This window comes from Falco cherrug, chromosome 7, assembly GCF_023634085.1.
Source record: "Falco cherrug isolate bFalChe1 chromosome 7, bFalChe1.pri, whole genome shotgun sequence".
Lineage (NCBI taxonomy): Eukaryota > Metazoa > Chordata > Aves > Falconiformes > Falconidae > Falco > Falco cherrug.
Window position 1 is genome coordinate 35,707,585 of NC_073703.1, and position 21,245 is coordinate 35,728,829.

Sequence of the window (21,245 nt, forward strand, 5' to 3'; positions counted from 1 at the left end):
ACACCGACGCGCGCGTCCTACGCAGCTCCCGCCCCCGCCCCCCCCTTGGCCGTGCGCGCGCGTCCCGCCACTCCGCCCCCGGCTCTTCCCGCCTCGGCCAATGAGGGCGCGGCGGCGGTTAACCCCTGGCTGGGCGGCGCGGCGCGGGCGGAGCGGCAGCAGGAAGCGCTGAGGGAAGCAGGCAGGCAGGCAGGCCGCCGCCGCCGCCGCGCTGAGAAGGAGGAGGGGGGTTGGGAGCCCGGCCGCCGCCGACTTCGCCTCTTCCTTCCGCCCACTGTGGGGAGCGAGGCGCACGGGAGGCACCTGTCACAGCCGCCAGGGCGAGCGCGGCGTCCTCCGCGGTCAGAGGCGGCGGCGGTGGCAGGAGAGGCCCGGCACGGCACGGCGGCAGCCTCGGTGGGGCTGGCAGGGGCACGGCTGCGGAGATGATGCCGGTGAGTGGGAAGGGGCTGAGTTCGCGCCGTCGCCTTCCCGGCCCGGCGCCGCTCTGCCGGGCGGTGGGACGCCTTGCCTTTTCCTGCGGGGCCGGCGGCGGCGGATGGACTGCGCGGCGCCGCCGTCATCCCTGCCTGTGCCCCGGCCAGCCGGGGCAGAGGGCGACGGTGCTGCGGAGGCGCCGTCAGTCTCCCCGCTGGGGGTGGGGCCGCGGGCCCCCGCCGGCTTCGTCTTGTGGGGAGACGCGACCTGCTCCCGCCCCTCCCCTCCGCGAGGGGCTGCTTCCCCCCCCCCCCCGCCGGCCGAGCCGCTCTCGACGTTGCACCGGCCGTGACAGGTCGAGGGCCGCGTCCCCCGGGCTTCGCTCTCGCCCTCTGCCTGACAGGGCTCCTTCCCCGCCCCCCGGCGCCGTCTTGCGCCCGCGGCAGTTTCGGCGGGGGGCAGCGGGAGGCGCAGGTTTCGGCGGCGGGGTATCGGCCGGCGGGCGGACCGGCTGCTGGCTGCCCGGGCCCGGTGCGACGCGTGGGTGGGTTCCCTGTGTTTGCGTGAGTGGGTGTGTGGCGGGGGGGGATGTTTGTTTGTTTTGGGTTTTCCCTTCCAAACGCCGATTCTCGGCCGCCCGGGCGTGCGGAGGGTTCACCGGTCCCGGGGCAGGCGGCTCCGGCCCTTCGGCCGCTTGTCAGGCGAGTGCAGGCGGCGGCTTCATTTCAGCCTCGCCACCTCCGAGGGAAAGGCGGGCTCCCTCCTCGGTTTGTGCCAGCTCTTCTGTGAAACCGTCGCATATTTATCGAGGATAAAGCCTTTCATTTTCCCGCAAACAACCTTGATTGTCTTCTGTGACAGAATCTCCCTCGGTTTCCTGCCCCTCTTCTTCCCGCCCCCTTTCGCGGCGGGCTGGTGCGGCGGTCGGGAGTTCTCGATGACTGTTCGTTTTATGACAGGATCCTCAGAGACCGAGTAACGAGCAATTACGTTCTTTTTGTTGATTTCTTTCAAACGCTGTTTGATCTCAGTGTGGGTTTGTGAGATAGTCCCTTGTATGGACTGTCTCCCATGTTTTCTCCAATTCCAGTAGAAATGAGGTTTTTATTTACAGTTCCTCTGCAGTGTTTGCAACCGAAGCACTGCAGCAGAGTGCTGCTCGGTGAGAATATCAAGACGTCTTTTACAAAATTTTATTGCTTTAACTTTGTTTCGTGACTGAGAGGAGGAAATAAATAGCTCAAACTACCTGTACTCTTCAGTCTGAAATTGTACATCTAGTGTTTAAAAACCAGCTGTTACAACAAGCTTTTTAACCTGATGTACTCTTCCAGCTGCTGGGTACCAGAATACTCTGTTGATACTTTATGAGAATTTCAGTTTGCTAGGCACCCTAGAAACCAGCAACAAAGTTCACTGAGTTTCAGACTTGTTACATAAACATACCGATGTCAGCTTGTACAAACAAAAAGGTGACTGTCAGATTTTCCAGGTTCCATCGCAACTTGGGTTATGCTTTACATTCATAAAATTCTTACTGAAAGCATAACATGCCAATCACAGGCTGAGCCAGAGGAAATGTATTTGCTTCCCATTACTAACACATGTGTAGGTTTCAGGCTAATGGGATAACTTTCGCAGAGCAGTGATGGGCTTCCTGTAAGAAGGGTTTTTTTACCTATTTGGTTGTTTCTGCGAGTGTCTTCTGTTACCATTGTGGTTGTTTAAATGTAGCAGTTGTTTCTGCTTATTGGAAGGTGGTGTAAGATTCAGGCTTTTTATTATGTTTTTGAAACACACTTCAAAGCATTTTTAATACTGACAGCTGAATTTTAATGAAAACAAATTACCTTGCTGCAGTGGTAGTAATGTTGCAGATTACAGCTTACTTAGTATAGATCCTAAAATAATAAATATTTTACTTTTCCAAAGAGCTTTTAGATGCTGTTATGGACAGTCTATCATAATGTAGTTGAGAATATGTATATTTAAATGGACGCTGTGACAGTGCCTTTAGTCTTCTGGTTTCTCATCCCAGCTATTTTATTTTTGGACTGTAAGGACGAATAAAACGACTCCATTTATTGGAATAACAAACATATAATATCAAAGTAATGTGAACATATGGCTGTAGAACTTGACCAAATGTTTTGGGTTTTTTCCTTGAGATTTTGTGTTCTGAAAAGGGAAAAGCTAGGGATCTAATTTGTTAGTGATGGAATTCCTTGAATTAATCATCATAGAAGCTTTTTTCTTCCCTGATTCTGTTTTGGTTTTGTTTGGTGGTTTTTTAATTAGCAGAAGTGTATAATAGCAAGAGGAGTGACTTTAATACTGGTAGACTTGAACTGTTGTAACAAGTGGGTATCCCTCCAGTTTTGTGTCCACAAATTAAAATGAGAAGTTATCAAACTTTCTAGGTTCTTAAGACTTGCATTTATCAGATTTGAAGTAATTGATTGAGGCCATTTTTTGATTGGTAATTTTTTTACATGCTGTACAACCATTTTTGAGAATGAAGACATATCTGAAGTGTAGAAAATAGAATTACTGTTTTCCTCTTTTCTTGTGTTTTGTTAGTAGTGATTCCCACCCCCTCACCTTCCCAGGAAACAGGATTACTTCTAAGAGGTTTTTATCAATTATGATTTCTTTTGTAACCAGGATACCTCCCTCTTTATTCTTTAGCATCCTTTCCATATAAGTTCATAGTTCTTATTCTACTTTGCTTTTGAAGAATATAAAAATAACTATATTCTTGGTCCTGAACACAGTTGGGCTTCAAGAAGTAATAATGATGAGGACTGCACTTTACGCACTTGTTGTTTTTTGCTTTGCTGACAAGGCACATCTATCATAAACCCTTTCACTGCCTTCAGGACATAAGGGCTATGTGTATGAGGAGCTTATGATGCAACACTGAATATCACCTCTACTAAGGAACCTGCTAAAAGAGTTGCTATAAGTATGCCTTGAATATAGTGATGCTTTTTTTACTGAAAAAAGAATTAATATTTGTTGCATTCTTAGAATAAAATGTGCAAACCCAGAACTCTGTGATAGCCTTCCAAACAGGAAATGTTTTGCATTAAAACAGCCATGGTTGTATTTTGTTTGTTTGCAAAAATATTATGGATATAGCTCCTCTTTCAGCCAGTACACATAATGTACCTTGTTTGTAGGAGCCTAATTATCTTTTTTTGGGGGGGGGCGATGACTTTGGATTTTATCTTTGTAAGAGTGTTGGAAATTTTTCCTTTAAAATGCAATTGATGTTTTTTCTTCTTGGATGGTAGTTCCAAAATTGTTTCTGCTGACAAGTATTAGCCATATTTCTTGGACACTAGGGTACAGACAAGAAAAAGTCAAGTATGAGAAACACTGTTTTTCCTAATTAAGAAGAGATGCAGTAGAAGAAGGAACTGCTACAGTTGAGAAGCATATAATGCTTCCTATTTCTTACCAAAATTTTGGGTATCCTTCTTTTACAGCATGTGCACGGTAACATATCGTGTCAAAGGCAGAGAACTACATAGAGTCTGTACACCATCAGTAAAGTGGTAAGAGAGGTGATGGTGGATGCTGTGTAAGAGATTCAGTCCATCACAGTTCCTTAGGCGGAATAGCTAGTATTGCATATTCCCCTAACACCTATTGCTGCAGAGCTTTTCTGGTTTTCCCTTTAACTTAATTGGGAGAAATTAATATCAGTGAGATTGCAGCCAGCATTCACGTTTTTGAACTCATCTACGAGGAACCTTGTGGGACTTTGTATGAGGCTTAGAGTCAAAGACCTTTTGGGCCTGTCTGTTTTTGTGTAGGGTCATGTGGTTGTGTTTGTTGTTTTAATAGAGGTGAGAGTGAAAAGTTTGGAGACTGTTCAGTAATAATTTTTTTTTTTTAGTTAATTTTGTGTGACTGCAGGTCTTCAAAGAGGATCATGACATGCATATTTTATGTTAGACTAGACAATATACAAATGGATCTCAAGTATTACAGTGTGCATTAATATCTTAATTGCTATATACGTTCCTGACCTATGAGGACAGATTACATGACTGATAAAACACAAACCAAAGATGGGCATTTGCAGTAGTTATTTTTGAATTAAGCTATCTTCCAGGTGAATTAAGAATAAGGGTTTTTGTTTTTTGGTGGTGGTTGGTTGGTTGGTGGTTTTTTTCCCAAATGGGTACACATTTGTGATGTATTCAGTCTAAAACCTTTCCTCAAAAGTCCAAAGTGGGCATTGCTTACTCCGAACTTAAAGCAAAAATACTTTCAAATGTGTGCACTGTTCCCTTAGCAGGGTCACTACTAACACAATTCTATGTTGTAAAAGTCTAAAGGAAGATATGTCACTTCAATATGTTTAAATAATATTAGGAATTTTCAGTGATGTTGAGATAAATTATATTGCAATTAATTCAGAGTGGTAAAGTTACCAGCAATACTGATACCATCCTTGTTTGCTGAGTAAGTATGAACTGACTGTAGAGAATAATTTGCAAGTTTATCAGCCATTATTAATGGAGTTATTTATTGCAACAAAGCTTAAAGGCTATTTCATGGGTTTTTGGATCACGTCACTGGTTTTTTAGGATGACCAAATATAGCGTGGTCAGTGTTAAAAATAAAGTTCATCAGCTTCACCATGTCAGTGAAAAGTACTATTCATAGGCTACTCTGATAATAGAGTATTTATATATCTTTAATAGATATGTGTGTATTCTCATGAAACATATATAGTATCCTTTCTCTCAAAATTTTCTCATAAATTTCTTTTAACATATTAACATAAATGAGATTTTGACCTGTTGTAGAGTTTAGAGAGAATAGGTATTTATTTAACAACAAAATTCCATTCCACCAGATTGAGTTATGTTAATCTAACAAATCCAGGTTTGATGTGAAATATATTATTTAAAAACATTCTAATTTATTCTTTTATTTATATTAAGATTGCATTCAGCTGTGAAACTACCCCCACTATGCTAAGAGTTGTTCATACATGGGATAAAGATAGTGCCTTTTTTGAAGAATTTACCATTATTAAAGTCACAGCTCACAGTTGTTACCTTTTCAAATGTACAGGGGGTTTTAGGTCTAATTTTTTCTCCTTATAAGCCAGTGCCATCTTCGAAAATAAAAAATAATTGTTGAGAATGGAGGTTTGAAGAAGCAAACGAGTTACTACCTAACTGGGGGGGTGTAGGGTGGTGGTGGTGGTGTGTCTTGCTTGCTTTCCATCATGAGTCACTGGTGGAATTTACAAGTCTTATGAGTTTGTCTAAATTAAAAGCTTAGTATTACCGTACATTAATTACTAGCACAGGATAGCTCAGAATACTTCAACTCTAACTGAATATGCTGGCCTGAGATATAGGAGATTCAGTCTTGGGCTCGTGTCAGACCCCAGCAAAATGAGATTATTTTTGAGATTTTTTTTTTTCCCTCTTAAATTGGAAAACTATGTTGTTAGGTAATTTCAGATATCATCTAAATCGTTCTTCACTTACAAACAGCTTTTTCCATTGCTCTTGAATCCTGTGTCTTGCAGATTCTTAAATGATAAGATTTTAAAGTAAATAAATATTATGAAGTATTAGTTTTAACATCTCGGGTTGGTGCATTTTTCTGGTAGTTTTGAAATCTGTCATTAAAATCAGTTAAACTTGGAAGCATGTAATAATCTCTAATGTATTAGGCAGTTTATCTGTGGAATGTACTCAGTGTTTTGAGGTTCTGAAAGCAGTTTTTTTTATGACAGACAATAATAGAATTATGTGTTGCAATAAGAGACACCATCTTTTGGAATCAGATTTCTGTGTCAAAAGCAACAATGCTACCAGGAGGACAAAGCATAAATTCTATATTAACTCAAAGGACAAGCAAGAATATGAAATGCTTAGTGGAGGAAAAGAATTGTTTTGAACATCAATTTTCAGTCACTTCACCTAGATTTGAGGTCAGTCTATGCTTTTTCTTAAATCTTGGTTAGAAGCAAGTACATATAATCTTGCTTGTGTCACAGAGTGCAGGTTTATCATTGTGGTGCAGTAGGATGTTGGAGCAACTGAATTCCTTTCAGGGCTGAGGTTTCACAATAGGGATGAGCTGGGTTAACAATTTCCTGTGGCCAGTGGAAGAGGCTGTTTCCTCTTCCTTGCTGCTCATTCCCACCATTTGCTTTGAATGGACTGCACTGCTTGCCTCAGTAGACTGAACCAGGTCACTAAAAATGTGAAAAATAGTTGTATCCAAAGAATGCTGAAGAGATACCTGTACATGGTATGCCTTTGTTTTGCCTTTTTTTTTTCTTTTTTCCTTTCTTTTTTGTTGTTTTTTTCCTGCCAGGTTAGTGCATTAAATCAGCTTACATTGTCATGTCCGTGTTCATGCAGGAGGGAGCAGACCACTTGGCTGAGATTGGTAACAGAGAAGGTGATAGGGAAGTGGAATCCCTCCCTTTCAGTATTTTTGTTTCTTCAGTTTAGTTTATTGTGGAGCTGTGCCCCAGGCAACAGTATTTTGAATTTTGTTCTCTGGCTACTTAGCAGGTGAGTAGAACAGTGAAATGAAACCAAGATCTCTGCAGTGCAGTAACAGTGTTACTCCAGAGATAAGTTATGGTTTCACCAGACTTCACATCTTTATTGCGTATCCAGTAACACTTTACATTTTCCATGAAACAGGAGAAAGTAAGGAATATTGGTTTCTGAGTAGAATATGTGGTCTTTTGGGAAATCTTGAGAAACAAATATAAAGTTGGGACCAAAAAAAAAAGGAAAACCAGTAAAACTTAGATAGCAGTTGCTAGTCTGCCATCTTTTTTTCCCCCCACTTTGCAGTATTACATTCCTTCTGATTTCTGCCCATTATTTGCTTATCCTCTAAGATTCATAGTGTAATTTAGTATAGTTCTTCAGTAGTGGAAGTAAAATTAGGATATTTTTTTTGGTGGTGGTTTCAAATTCATTGCTTTGCATAGCAGCAGAGTTCTAATTATGTGTGAGGAGACTAGCTATAATACCATTTTATTTAAGGAATTCCAACTTAATCGGGAAGCAATCTAATCTAAACTTGCATATGTTGCAGACACTGTATTTAACCTGTGTATCCTTATGTCTACTTTAAGTTGACGAAAGGATTTCAGCTTGCACATGACTAAAGTACTGTTTATAAATTGAGAACAGGGGAAACTGAGGCTTCAGTTTTGATGTCACTGCAGGGGCTGCTGTAGTCCTGCCTCCCTGCTTGCCCCCTCTTTTCTATCGGCTCTGGTATTTATCTGATTCTGTGCTGAGCTGTTCCAGCATGCAAACTCAGCAGGAAGTTGTTTGGTTTTTTTTTTAACCCCAGGATACTTTTCTGCCAGCTGAGCACACTGAAACCAACTCATTGCAGGGTCAGATAAGCACTGGAACCAGCACAAGAAAAGGCAGAAATGTGTAGATTGGTAAAATTGATTACATCCTTCCTACAGTTTAGGTTGTTTGGATTTTTCAACCTGAAACAGCTCCATGGTGGTGAATAAATATGGTGAGATATATCTAGATGATTTTGCGATGTAATCCATGTCCCAAGTGGCAAAGAAGAGTAACTTGCCTGCTCTCTGAAATCAAAACAAAAAAACAGTGCCCAAGGTCTCAGACAGGCTCATCTAGGACAATTTCTCCAATCCCAAATCCTGGGTGTTGACATCATGCAAAAAAGCACAGTGCATGGATTAACATCTGAATTAATTCTGTGTTCTGCTCTCCTGGGAGCCGATTTTTGACACTTCAAGACCAGCAAACCTCACTCTCCTAAAAACCAGAATGTATCTGTCCAGAGCTGCTAAGGTGAATAGCTGAGAATTGTCAAGAGTTTATAGTATTAGATTTAAAAAGCAGTGGACAGGGCTGCGTTATTAATACGTGGAGAGAAGTATTGCCTGCATTGCTTTCTGATGTTTAAAGGGAAATAAATAGGGCAATTTGAGACTAGCAAAGTTTGCCATAGCCCTTAAGTACAGGCTTACCTGCAGATACGTATTTTTTTTAATGTCTCAAAGAAGCTAAGTCTTAGTTTAGAATAACAGGTGCAGTTTAAGTTGAGGAGACATATTTTGAATGTATGTCTCCATGAGAAAATCCTTTTCTAATCCTGTTTCCTAATGCAATTTGTTTAATTTATGAATCAAGACAGTGCTGCACCTGTTGGCATCCTTACTCCTCTTCTGAAGGTGGTATTTTCAACATAGTTCAACCTCTTTTTTTCTACTTCCTCCTCCCCCTATCCTTACTACTTTAGAAAAAAACAGGATTCAGAAAGCATATCTGACTATCTTGTAAAATCTTAACCAGTGTGTTGGTCAAAACCTGATCTCAACCTATCCCATCTAGCCAAAAAAAGGGGTTTTCGAATTATTTACATTCAAAACATTGTCATAGTATGTCTTTAATAAATGTTATTAATATCTCAATCAATTCCTTTGAAAAGATACCGAATAAGGAGAGGCTATTCGTACATTGTTATGGTATAATTCATGTCTGTAAACTGTTTGATAGATTGTTAGTGTTTCATAGAAGAATGTGATAGCTGGAGCATATACCATGTAATGATGCGGGCAGCATAGGTAACTAGTATCTAGTAAGTTTAAACAGTTCAGCTAGTCATTACTTGCCTGAAACTGTAAGTTACCCCCACTGACAGCTTAGCCAACTTATTTGGGCATCTGAGAAAGTACTAGCATCTGTGAATGGACAGCCATTTCTTACAAATCCTGTAAGATAAAATTTATAGTACATGGGTATGTTTGAAACTTAGCTTAGTCAAATACATACTTAGTCAAACAGGGTTCCTTAGTGTTACAAGTTGCTATTTGGATACATCAACAGAGAAGTTTTTAGGTCTTCCTGCTGTGTACTTAAAACCAGCAAATTCTTGAAATTGAAGTTTTGGATGATTCTGCAGGCTAACAAATTGGTTAATTATTATTCAGGCTCCAAACAGTTGGACTGTATGTACACTTTGGGAGATTACTGAATTCTTGAAACAGTGTCTTATAAACCATGAAACTCATCTCTGTATGCAGCTTAATCTCTGCATTCAGCTCTGAGTATCTTGGCATGCCTGGTGCTTAATTTCTTTACATACTGCTTTATTGTCCCAAGTTATCTAAATTTCAGAAAATTTTAGCTGCAAGTCTGAATCATGTACTTATGATAGTGGAAAAAAGATGTGTAACGGTTGACCTCTTCTACACTTCTAAATCATGTCAGGATCAATGCCATTATTTTAAAACCGTATCACGTGGATTGGTGTCTATTCTAGCCGATGTCACTTGGAAATCTTTTCCATCCGTTTTCTGAAGAGCTGCTTGGTGTACTACTAGCATAGTGTATTTATTATTTTATTGTCATTTATCACCACTTCAGCAAGAGCATGTTGGATATGGGAATATGCTATAAAAATCCAAGCTTTACTTTGAAACAAATCAGTTTCAAGTCTGTTGCTTGCAATGCCCCACCAAATTACTGACAGCAGCACTTTATTTTTACTTTTTTTTTTTTTTGGATGGTGGAGAGCAGTAGTAGTTGTTTTTGTAGCACTGATAGGAGGTGAAGTGGCGAAGGTGGTTTAAATCAATTTACACTCTGAATTATAAACTGCTGTGTTTACCTCGGTGTGATTTTGGAGTCCAACTCAAATACTTAGATTGGAATAATTTGATTGCTGTATCAACTACTGTGCTTTCGCTCATTTTTAGCTAAACATAAAGAACTTTTTAATTTGATTCACTTTCATGTTTACCAACCTTTAGACTACTTTGTTATCCTTTTTATAGTGGATTTTTTGTATTTACAGTACAAAATTATAGTGTGAAAATCACTTTAAGGGACATAAAAGATAGACTAAATAGAGGATTTGCTATACAACATTTCTAATACATATTTTTGTGTTTCTGGGTATTTTGTAACATTCAGCCTAACAAATCTTTGTGATTTGAGTCTTCAATGCATTACTGGATTACCCCCATTTACTGCTGTTCCCTTCCCCCGGCCATCTGAAGCTATGAACTACTACTGCTCAGCTCACTCTGAGTTCTACAGAACTGAGAAGCCTTGGCACAAAATTACAAGTAAGCTTGGTGTGCAGTGTGCATGTACTTGCCTGTATCTTTTCAGAAGCAGAAAAAAGCTTTTGGTCAACTTTTTTTATCTCACAAATGATACAGAAATTTTCAAGCAGTGAGGTCTCAACAACCTCTTTCCTTCCAGTGCTCAGAGGTGAGAGTGTTCTGATTGTGTCTGGATTTCTTTATAAACCTTTTGTCTTCCTTTCTTCCACCTGAAGTGGGGACCAAAGTCAATCAGTGATTCTCCTTTTCTTGTGAAAATTTTCTTGTGGAAAATTCTCCTTTTCTTGTGAGAAGTATCTTCAAATATGTGAAAGAACACAAAAATGTGAGTGTTGTCATGTAGCTATGCATGTTTTTATATATTTGTGTCTGTAGTCAGTCTGATATGCTGGGGACTTAGGGATGCTACTGTGTTTCTAACATTATTTGGAGAGCAGTTGGTAAAATCCCTTTCACACACACCCGCCCCGTACCCCCACCCCCAGAAAAAAGCATGCTAAGCACAATTTCTGTTTTGGAGATATATATATTTGAATGTATATATTTGACATGTTTAAATAGAATTATTTTTCACTTTTTTCTTTACCCTTTGATTGGAAAAAGGAAACACACTCACCACCAATTGTACTCTGCTTAGGTTGTTGAGTATACAGTTGTTACAGTGTAATTGAACATCACTTCTTTACCCCAGTGAAACAACTTTATGAAATACATAAACTTAGTTGTCAGTTTACCTAAGTGGAAGTGATAAGTAAACCTGCCTCATTAAGTATTATTAATTTACAAGGACCTTTGAAAAATTTGATGGAATTGTATTGGATTGTTTGGGTTTTGGTGTGTGGTTGTTTTGTGGTTTTTTTTTTTTACTTTTCCCTATATAATCTATGGATGATTGATCCTACTGGAGAAACTGAAAGAGAATGTATGGAAAGCAAATGAGCTGTTTTAGAAAAATCTTTATCTTATATGCAAAGTATAAGTTAGTTTTAATCTGGAAGTAATCTTAAGGTGTCTGTTTAATTTTCCACAAATGTGGAAAAGCTTAGCTTAGAGGGCCTCTGTGCAATCGTGCACCTTTGTAGTTAGGCATGTTCAAAATAAATGATTACATTTGCATATCAAGCATTTACAGTATAGCTTATGTATCAGGAGGAAAGAAGTGGAAATAGTGAAAGGGTAAAACAGGGTGGCAGAGTGGAACAGAAGTTATTAGAACAAATAAGCCTTAGTTTAAAGTTAGTGATACCCAGCATGCAGTGTCATATTTTATTCCTTCCGAATTCTTGCTTTTCTTTATACTTGTCCATTACTTCTCTGTGTATTCTTAGTTGCTCACGTCCACCAATTTTAATCTATAGCTTTATGTTAAGTAATTTTTCATTGTGTGTAGATATTTCATGTGAAGTTGTGTACATTTTACAGAATTATACTTTCAGTTTTACTTTCTATTTTTTCCTACATCATTCCATGTGGCTTTCAGAGATCATGAGAGTCTTCATGTTAAAATGCTTTAATAGGATCATAGACTGCATTTACTTTCCCACTGAGTGCTTTACATCATCTGCGGATATATAGGTTTGCTAAATATGAGCTTTATCACACAGGGCAAGTCCTCTTGGATCTTACATGGTTTTCACATTTAATACAGGATCGTAACTTATGTCTATGAAATACTGCATGTACCTCACCTCCTTCATTTAGAGGACCTCTTTACATGTTTTGGGAGGAAGATCCCCTTGTTTCTTTAATTTAGGATTTTGAGGCTCATAGTATATTAAGCAATCAGAGGTTGTGGTATCCTTATTTCTACATACATCATAGATTTATATTTACCTGCCTAACAGTAATGGTTATAAATCAGTCAGCCAAATAACTGTGCTGGATCAGATACTTCATGTGGAGACAATACGTCTATGGACTACATTAGAGAAAGTAAAAGGCTACACTGTGCTTGTTTTCATTATTTATCTGATATAACAAACTACACACAGGTGTTTTATTTCGGGAGGGAGGATGACAGGATAAAAGGGAAGTTCAGTGACACACGTGTTTATTTTGGTTCATATACTCCTTTTGAAAGAACCCACTTATCCAATAGGGATGACAGGCTTTAGTTTTGAAGCCTCCCATTTATTTCTGGTCTTCATATGTGTATCAGGTGTTTCTATTGCAAGTAAGGCTTTTATAAGTTTTGGGGATTTGTTTAGAAGAACCAAGTCAGTAGCCATAGCTGGACAAGTGGCACAATATGTATTAATATGGGCCCAGCTTTTCCTCTCAAATATTTATTCCTGTCATACAGTTTGTTTTTCTGGCAGATAAAGATACAATCCGGTTTTGGAGAACAACCAGATTAGATTTTTCCATCCTTCCAAAAGCAAAACAACCTTCCCTTTTAAGAAGTATCCTCCAGTTTCTCATTTATTTAAAATGTTCTCAGCTGCTAACAGGTTAAATTTTTTAAGTTGCCGCATTTTATAAGTCTGAAACGATTCTACCAATTATGTTCTCAATAAAACTCTCAACGTAATAGGTTTGCTGAGGAGAAAGGAATGCTGCATGCAATCAGAATGGGGTTTTTACCGACAAAATGCATTAAGGGAGGACAGTGCTATTTCTGAATGTTGAAGCAGGCTAAATACAGTATCTTACTAGTTTTTTTTTTCTCTGGTGCTGCTTTTAGGGAAGGGTAATGTGAGCCACAGAATTGTTACAAATGAAGCGGAGGACCCCTGACTTTTCCCTTCCTGCAGTTAGTGTGTAATGCAGTTAATATGCTACACAGAAAAGGTAGCTCATAGCTCTAGGTTGTTCAGGTTCTGTTGATCTTTCATAGTATGGGTTGGATTTTTTGGTTTTCTTTTTCTTTGCCCCCCTCCTGCCCTCTTGGGTCACTTGCTCACTCTTTCTCTCCATTTTCTCTATTACGAGAACAGATCGGGCTGGAGAACATGCTTTGCTCCTGCAGTTGTAGAGTAAGAACTAAATGCACTGTTGGTGCCATCTCTCTGTCTGTTCCCCACTCTGGATCCTGTATAGTGTTGACAGGAATGATGATAAACATTGGTTGTCCCTTGACATGAAGAGGCAATCAGAAACATAGTTTGCCATTTTATATTCTCTGCTGCTTGAATTACGTCCAGCAAGAAGACAGACTTTGCCAAGAATGGAGTGGTGCTTGAACTATAGTATTTTTAGGCATAAATACATGGTGGATTTGTTGTTGTTTTTCTTTTTAAGATGGTTGGTCTTTTAAAAATATTTTTCTGATTTAAGAAAATGTGTCACGGAGATGTCTTATGATAGTTGTTAGGATTATTTGCGTTTGTAACTCCTGCTCATATCATTGTCCCCTTCAACAGGAAAATCGCTTCTGTCTCTTTTGAGACAGTCAGAGCCTTATATGTAAATTTAAGATGGATACTTACTGTTTGTCATTATTATAACAGCAAAGATTACTATTGCACGAGAGGGTAGCAGAACTCCCCTACTGCAACCTTGCCTAATTAGGTGAAACTTGATCCAGCCTATCTTGTTCCTGTCACAACTGTGGCCTGTCTTGTTTCTTTAGAACATCTTATCACTGCTCGTCATTACTGCTTGAATTCATATGCCAGTAGACCAAAAATACTCCATTTAAGTAGTTTTTCACTGTAGTTGTTGCACAGGAACTGTTCTTAGGTTTTAGCTCTACACAATATTTTTATATTTACTGCTATTTACAACTGTCCACATGAAGAATATTTTAAGGATGGTTCTGCAGAATATTATAAAAACATCAAAAGAGAAATCTTGGCTACCAGAAAAGACTGGACATAACTCTAGAAAATGGACAAAGGACAGAATGATAAGAAAGAAGGTAGGATTACATTGCTTTTTTTTCGTTTGCTGTAAAATTAAACATTGTGGGGTTTCTTTTTGTAAAACCAAAGAGTGTATCCTTATAATGGGTTAGAGTGTGCATATGTGGGATTTTTACTTGAAGATCAGGGATTATTGCCTTATATGGGTTTCTTCTGTATGTGAAATGTCTAAAATTTTTAATTTTACCTTATATAATTTGATTTTTATTTATGGGGTTTGATTCAGCCAAAGTGGAGTTCTGAAAGTAAAACAGAGCAGCTTTTAGTTTTTAAATCTATCATTTAAAAACTAAATAAATGCACTGGAAAGAGTTATTTTCTATTATGTGCAATTTCCACTCTGGAAGGAAAACTGCAGATTGCCTGTTGAATCCCAAAGGATGTATTCACTTTCCAGTTTTTATACTTTTGCCAAGCCAGATGACATTACATCTAAGACTGAATGGTTGGTATTCCCTGAAAGCAATACACTAAACAATCAGTATTTTGTTAATACTTTCTGCTCAATGAGAGAAAGCTGTGGCAGTTCCTTCTTCTTTCCCTCTATTGAAAATAAAAGGAAGGAGTAGCGCTGATTCCAATTGCAACATTACATAGGAGTGTGTGTCTGTAGATTTCATAAAAGCTGTTACTTGTTTTCAAAATGAAAAAGTGATGTTCAGTGCTGCAAATCACCTTTATTAATTGACAAAAAGCACGTTATCTTTAGTAAAAATACTGTTGGTTGTTTTTGTAGTTTTGCTTTTTTGTTGGCGTGTGTGGTGTTTTGTTGAAAAGTTTTAAGTGAAAAAACACAAATGTCTGTCTTAGTATACTGTACTTTTTTGATGAGATTATTTTCAGTGCAGTAGGTAGGTCGGGCTTTTCTGGAATTCAGTGGATTTTGGATGACTTTGCTTTAGCTGTTGACAAGGTCGAACACAAGACTGTAGAAACATCAGCACCTCCCTTTCCTTAGCCTTGGTCAAAGTAGTTGAAAAATTTGAGCACACTCAGTTCTGTGATACAAATTCTGTGGAACACTTCTGTTGCATGTGGATTTTGAGGATTGTCTTTCAGGAAAATTAACCCACAACCTTATGCTTAACTCTGCTTTTCAGCTTTGTCTTGTGCTGTCAAAGTGAACTTTCTTTCAAAGTGAATTACAGTATTGCTAATGCCAATATGCAAAAATCTTGAATAGGACTTCTCCTCACATCCCCCACCTAATAAAACTAAAATATTCGATGTTTTGTCTGTCTTATCTGTCGTCTGGTTCTTCTTGAGTCTGTGGTGTAATGTCCTATTTTGTAGGATTTGGGGTCTTAAGGGGTTTTGTGTGTGTGGTGTGTATTTTTTTGGTTTGGGTTTGTGTACGAGTTTTTTGGTTTGGTTGTGGTTTTTAGTTTGGTTGTATTTTTTTTTTAACTTTTCCTTTTGGTGAATATGACTTTTTTTCCTGACTAGAAAGCTGAGATTCTTATGTAATGAAATTATCTCTGTAGCTGAGTCATCTTGGATTCATTTAATTTCATTTTTAATTTATTGCCAGTTCACCTGAGTATACTGCAAATTTTACAGCACTACAGTTGTGTTGTTCTTCAGCAACATGTCTTCTGTAATGATTTGGAAAATAACATATTTAACAGTACTCTTAAACATATTTATATCTCATCAGCTAATAAAATGGGCAGTTAATATTTTAGGACTGTTGTTTCAGGCTTGTCATGCATTTCATGTATGACATGCTGTTACCTTGACAAATATGAAAGATTTAGACCTCTGAACATTAGCACTAAGTTGGTTTTGTGATCCTGTAGAGTGAGATACGGTTGTCGTGCCACAGTGATTCCTCCCTGGTGGCTACGGACCCACACCTGACCCTGTACTGGGGATCCCCACTTAACTCTCTGAATCATTTGGTTTGGAAGACTCTGGGTTGGAGATGTGAAGAATAGTAGAAATCTGGACATTATGTTTATATTTTATCAAAGTAGAGCTGACAGAGTTTATGGACAAATGGACTTCAGGAAAGATGACTGTACCAGTGTAGCTATTGTTTTGATCTGGAGTCTTGCTGTCCCCTGAACTTCTGACTTTTCCTGTGTATAACTAGTGTTCCATGCATTTGCAAATGCGGTGTCTGCTGCAGTTTTCTAAAAGGACTTTGGCAAGAATCCTTTGTTTAAGGAATGCTTATATTAATAGGCCTAAACAACTACTAAAATATGTAGTTATAGCAGGGACATTTGTTAGTTTTGAGAATAGATTAGCAATTTCTTTTACTTTTTTATTTAATAATCAACACGAAATTGATGTGCTTGCTGATTGTAAATTTTTTTTTCAAGGTGCTTTAGATAAATCGCATTGAAGTTAGGCAGGCAGTACTGGATGAGGTTTGTCAACCTAAGATTCACAGACTGCAAATATTCTAAAAGATAAAACAGAGTATCCTTAATGAAGCCAGCAAGTGCCAGAAAAACTCTGGGCCTTCTTCAGAGCTTCTTGATTTGAAGATCAGTCTTCTGTTCATGGTTGATAGATAGCAAATCACAGAATACTAATTTGCAAGGTGCAAGTACTTACTTTTATATATTGAGTTGTCATGAACCTTGTAAGGGGTTTAGGAAAACCAGCATCAACTGATTAGAGGAGAGTCTTTCAAGAGAGTCTCCAGTGTCCACCTTCTAATAATAGTTGTGTATATTGTGAAAGATAGCATATGGTCCACAGTCTTTTAAACAGTGGAGCAAAACAAAATTTCAAAGCCTTGTTCCAGAAAAAATAAAAATCTCTCAATTTGTAATGTGTGTTGCCTAATGGAGAAATGTGCTCAGCATGAACTCGTCAGCATGCCTAGAATTATCTCTGCTTTCTAAAGACTCTTACATGGTAACTAGTGTCTTGACAGTCCTTTGGTAGAATTATTTGTGTCAAGGAGCAACAACAAGATCTCTTGCTGTTTCTCCAGATGTAGCAATTTAGGAACCAAGCCAACAGATAATACATGCAGGGATGTTGAACTCATTCTGTAGCAAGCGCCAAATTACATTTTCCACTAGTAAACATCGCAAGAGGCATGTTTTATAGATTTTTCTAACTTCAGGCTGAGTTGCTTTAGCTAATGATGTTAAATATTGCACTTGGATGGTTTTCCTTTTAAATAGTTTTATTTGTAATGCAACCTCTTAAACGCTTTTAACTCGTCCCTTTTCAGCTACGCCCATTTTCCCTTCTGTAGCCACAAGTTTGCTGCCCATCTTTTAAATTAATTAGCCAAATCTCAGCTCCTGCTTGCTTTTAACAGAACCATCTGAATCAAAAAGAAGACCTTCCAGTGTTGTGACAAACAACAAACAGCTTCTATAAAGATAACGTCTGGAGAGCTGGCAGTAGTTTAGTACTGTGGATTGACTGACTTCTAATACAACGAAGTACAGTATCACAAAGTATAGTCTAAAATCTGATGTAGGATTATAATGTCTAAATGATTGTGTCACTCTTCTGTCTCAAGCAGATTCTGGAAACTTTAACATTTATTACGTCAGTTTTTAGTGCTCTTCCTGTCTTGCTCCTCACAGCCTGTAGATCACCCATGCGAGTCTGTGGGTTGCTTGGATTTACACAAGCGAACGTGAACTTTTAGTTGCTATTGTTTTCATTAGGTATTGTTCTCCTAGAGCTCTGGAAGTCTTTGAGTTAATCACTACAATACCTTTACTAATCTGTGGCTCTATCTTTGTTAGTTGAATGTATTTAAATATGTGATGATAGTTGCTGTTTCCTTCCTGTAGCAAAGATGTTGGCTTATTTCTCTGCCCTACAAAAAAAGCCTGCCACTGCGAAAGTAAGAGTCTTCAAATTTCAGATCTGCAATTGATGCTGTATCTTTTTATCTTTCAGTAACAAAAGAGCAAGAAAAGTGTCATAAGTATCCCTTCAGCAAATAAGTATCAAGTAGGTGTAGGGTTTTGAAATAGGCTGAATCCTGTTGAATACCTGCTGTCATGTATGAAGCTCGTTTACTGAAGAGGGCAAAGGCAGCAGTCCTGAAAGTCCTGACAAGAAGTGTCTGTGGTTTTTGTCAGTTCTTTAAGCCATTGCATACATGTAGGCCTTATAAAAATGTAAGGAAATCTTGTTTAAGGATTTCTTTTAATGCTGTAATTCCAAATTTCTATAAGAGGTGTTAAATACTCCCCCCCCCCCCCCCCCCCCCCCCCATTAAACTGATTTCTGTGCCCTAGCAAGAGAAGTAGTTTTATACCCCATCACTAGGTCTTGGTACAACTATTGTCAGACTAGACTGTTCCTCCTGGTTATGCTTTCTGTACCCAGGTTTTCTTGTGCAGAGCCTGATGAAAGTGGATCAAATCTTCCTTCAGTGATTGCAAAATGGCAAGTTAATGCAACTAGCATATGAGCTTATATATAAATATAGAGTACATTTAAGCAACATTAAATTTGCAGATTTGATCAAAATCTCAAATGTTATCCAAGAATAATACTAGCTTATTTGGTTTAAGTAACCTTATAAATGCTTAAGTTTATGAATAGTGAATTTTGTGGTTTTAATGTTTGTTAGTAGCCCATAGCTATATGTTTTTAGTGTCTCAAAGTTGCTCCCAACTTTGTGAATTCTTTTGCAGGCCATATGGAGACAGTTGGCTTCAAATTTGGAAGTGTAGTAGGAAACATGCTATTGGTTTCACAAGTCTGCATTTTGGCAGAAAACTCATTTCTGTATTTTTTGCAAACTGAACTCTGTTCGTTGTGCTACCTTTGTGAATTTTGCTAATACAGTCAAAAGGCATTACTGAGCTTTAAATTTTGGCCTGAACTTGAAGTTTGTACAGCTTGGATGCGAGGAAGGTGTGAAGAAATGTGTTCAGAAACATGGAAATTGAACACAGTCATTTCTCAGGGAAAGATGTTAAAGGAAAGAAATGTCCTGATGAAAAACAGAGTAATTTATAATAAATCTGCTGTATGTCTTGGTGCTTTTATTTAAAATAAGACCTGTAAATATATTGCAAGAAATTCTTCAACAGATCTATTTTGAAAATAACAGTTTAATTCTGAAGGTGAATAGTTATTGGAGAAAAGCATGCTGGTGAATAACTATATTGGATGGGCTTTAAATGTTTCTTTTTAATATAGGGATGTGAAACTGCTTAATCTTATTACTGTTTTTCTGCGGTTTACATATAATAATCAACATCAGATTTATTTGGGATTTGTTCTGAAATCTCAACAGTTTAAAGAAATACTGATTACTTGAGTCAAGAATGTATCTTTAGGTGGCTTTAATTAAAACAGTTTTGTGGTTGTACTTTCATAGTCTGTTTTCTTTAAAATGTAATTGCTTAAAGCTTCATCTAATTAAGTACAGCCTTAAAAAGGGACAGCGTTCATATTCAAAATAAAGTTAAAGTTCTGTTTTACTACTTGAAATATGCAGCTAGAATTTCTACAGCTGTAGCTGATGCAAGTTTTATGTAATGGCATGAATTCCAGGCAAGCAAACTTGCATGAGATAATTGATAACTTCTAACTTTTTTTGTGTCCATTCTACATGCAGAGTTGTGCATATTAGTATGACTCATCAAAGGGATGATTTTTCACGTCTTCACATATTACTTGTGTTTCTTTCTGCAGTTTTTTTATTAAGTGAAAACAGTCTTAATCCAAGTTCATATTTGATTGATGGAGCTTTGACATTTCAGTAAGATAAGGTTTTGGACATTCTGGTTAAAACATCATTTTAGAAACACCTTAAATATAGCAAGCTCCTGGGACTCCCTAGTCAGTAAAATAAAGGATGAAAGTTATTAAAACTTTCTGGGAGATGTTGAGGTCTCTATGGTGCAAGGGAGATTAACTTTGAAGAAGGCTTTTTCTTTGCTGATTGTTGTTGTGTTGGAGTTGTAGACACTACCAAGTGCTCTGAAATGGCAAAGCACAAAATCACGAATGAGTGCTTTGGAACTCTCTTATTAGGGGAAAATGCATGGTGAGAAGATAATGCCTTCCAGTTCTTGTGAAACAGAAGGAATGGAGAAATCTGTTTTTGAAATGTCTGATCACTCTTGCTGGAAGAGGAGTTGGGGGTTTTCTTGTTGCTTTGCTGTTTCTTACTTTTACATAATGAAATTTCTAGGTTGGTTTAAAAAAAAAAAGAAGGCAAAGGGAAAATCTAGTAAGACTAAAGAGCAGTGTGTGAATTTAGCCATATTAAATATCCAGTATATTTGTAACTCACAGTCCTATGCTTGATAATTCTTAAATTGGCAGAAGTCGTTAACACAAAAAGATCTCTATCCACTATATCTTTAATATCGGGTAGGCATTCCTATATCTAGATTTGTGTAATGAGGGCAGCGGATAGCACAAAGGGAAAAATTAATGGTTTTCATTTTCTTGGAATGTGTTGATTTTTTTAAACTTTTGTTCACTGCTTTAATTGGTCTCACTTCTAATCTTTCATAGGTGTGATTTTTCTAGATTACTTCATTGTTGTGGACATAAAATAGGTTATATGCAGGAAGAGTAATAATAATCTGATCCATTTTTGACAGGAACACTGGTTTTGAGTGGAAACGTGGGGTTTAGTTAAAAAACAGTTACATGTAAAGTAAAAAGCCAGCTGAGTTAAGTTCCCATCTTCATCCCAAGAACTTGCTATTTCTGTTTTTCTAATTGAATATATGACTATTACTATAAGAAAATATTCTCAGACTTGTTTTAAATTCTAATGTTTCAGCATGTCCTGAAATAATGCTTGTCTGATTGCTTTCTGATAGTTAAATTCAGTTTTCTGCAATCAGGATAGAATATGCTTACATGGGCTGCGTTAATTG

At 38.2% G+C, this 21,245-nt stretch overlaps 1 protein-coding gene across 5 annotated transcripts in view; it reads left to right on the top strand.

Moving 5' to 3' along the window:
• Positions 1–201: 201 nt before the first annotated feature.
• Positions 202–21,245, top strand: part of PPP1R13B (protein phosphatase 1 regulatory subunit 13B) — a 68,962-nt gene continuing 47,918 nt past the window's right edge. For 2 of the 5 annotated variants that reach the window (XM_027803512.2, XM_027803513.2), the window contains exon 1: positions 14,197–14,402. In XM_027803512.2, coding sequence (XP_027659313.2) covers positions 14,277–14,402 — 126 coding nt within the window. In that variant the 5' untranslated portion in view covers positions 14,197–14,276. Of the gene's footprint in view, positions 435–14,196; positions 14,403–21,245 lie in introns of those variants that run through there. The other 3 variants (XM_014278954.3, XM_027803514.2, XM_055716463.1) reach the window with 2 other exon arrangements.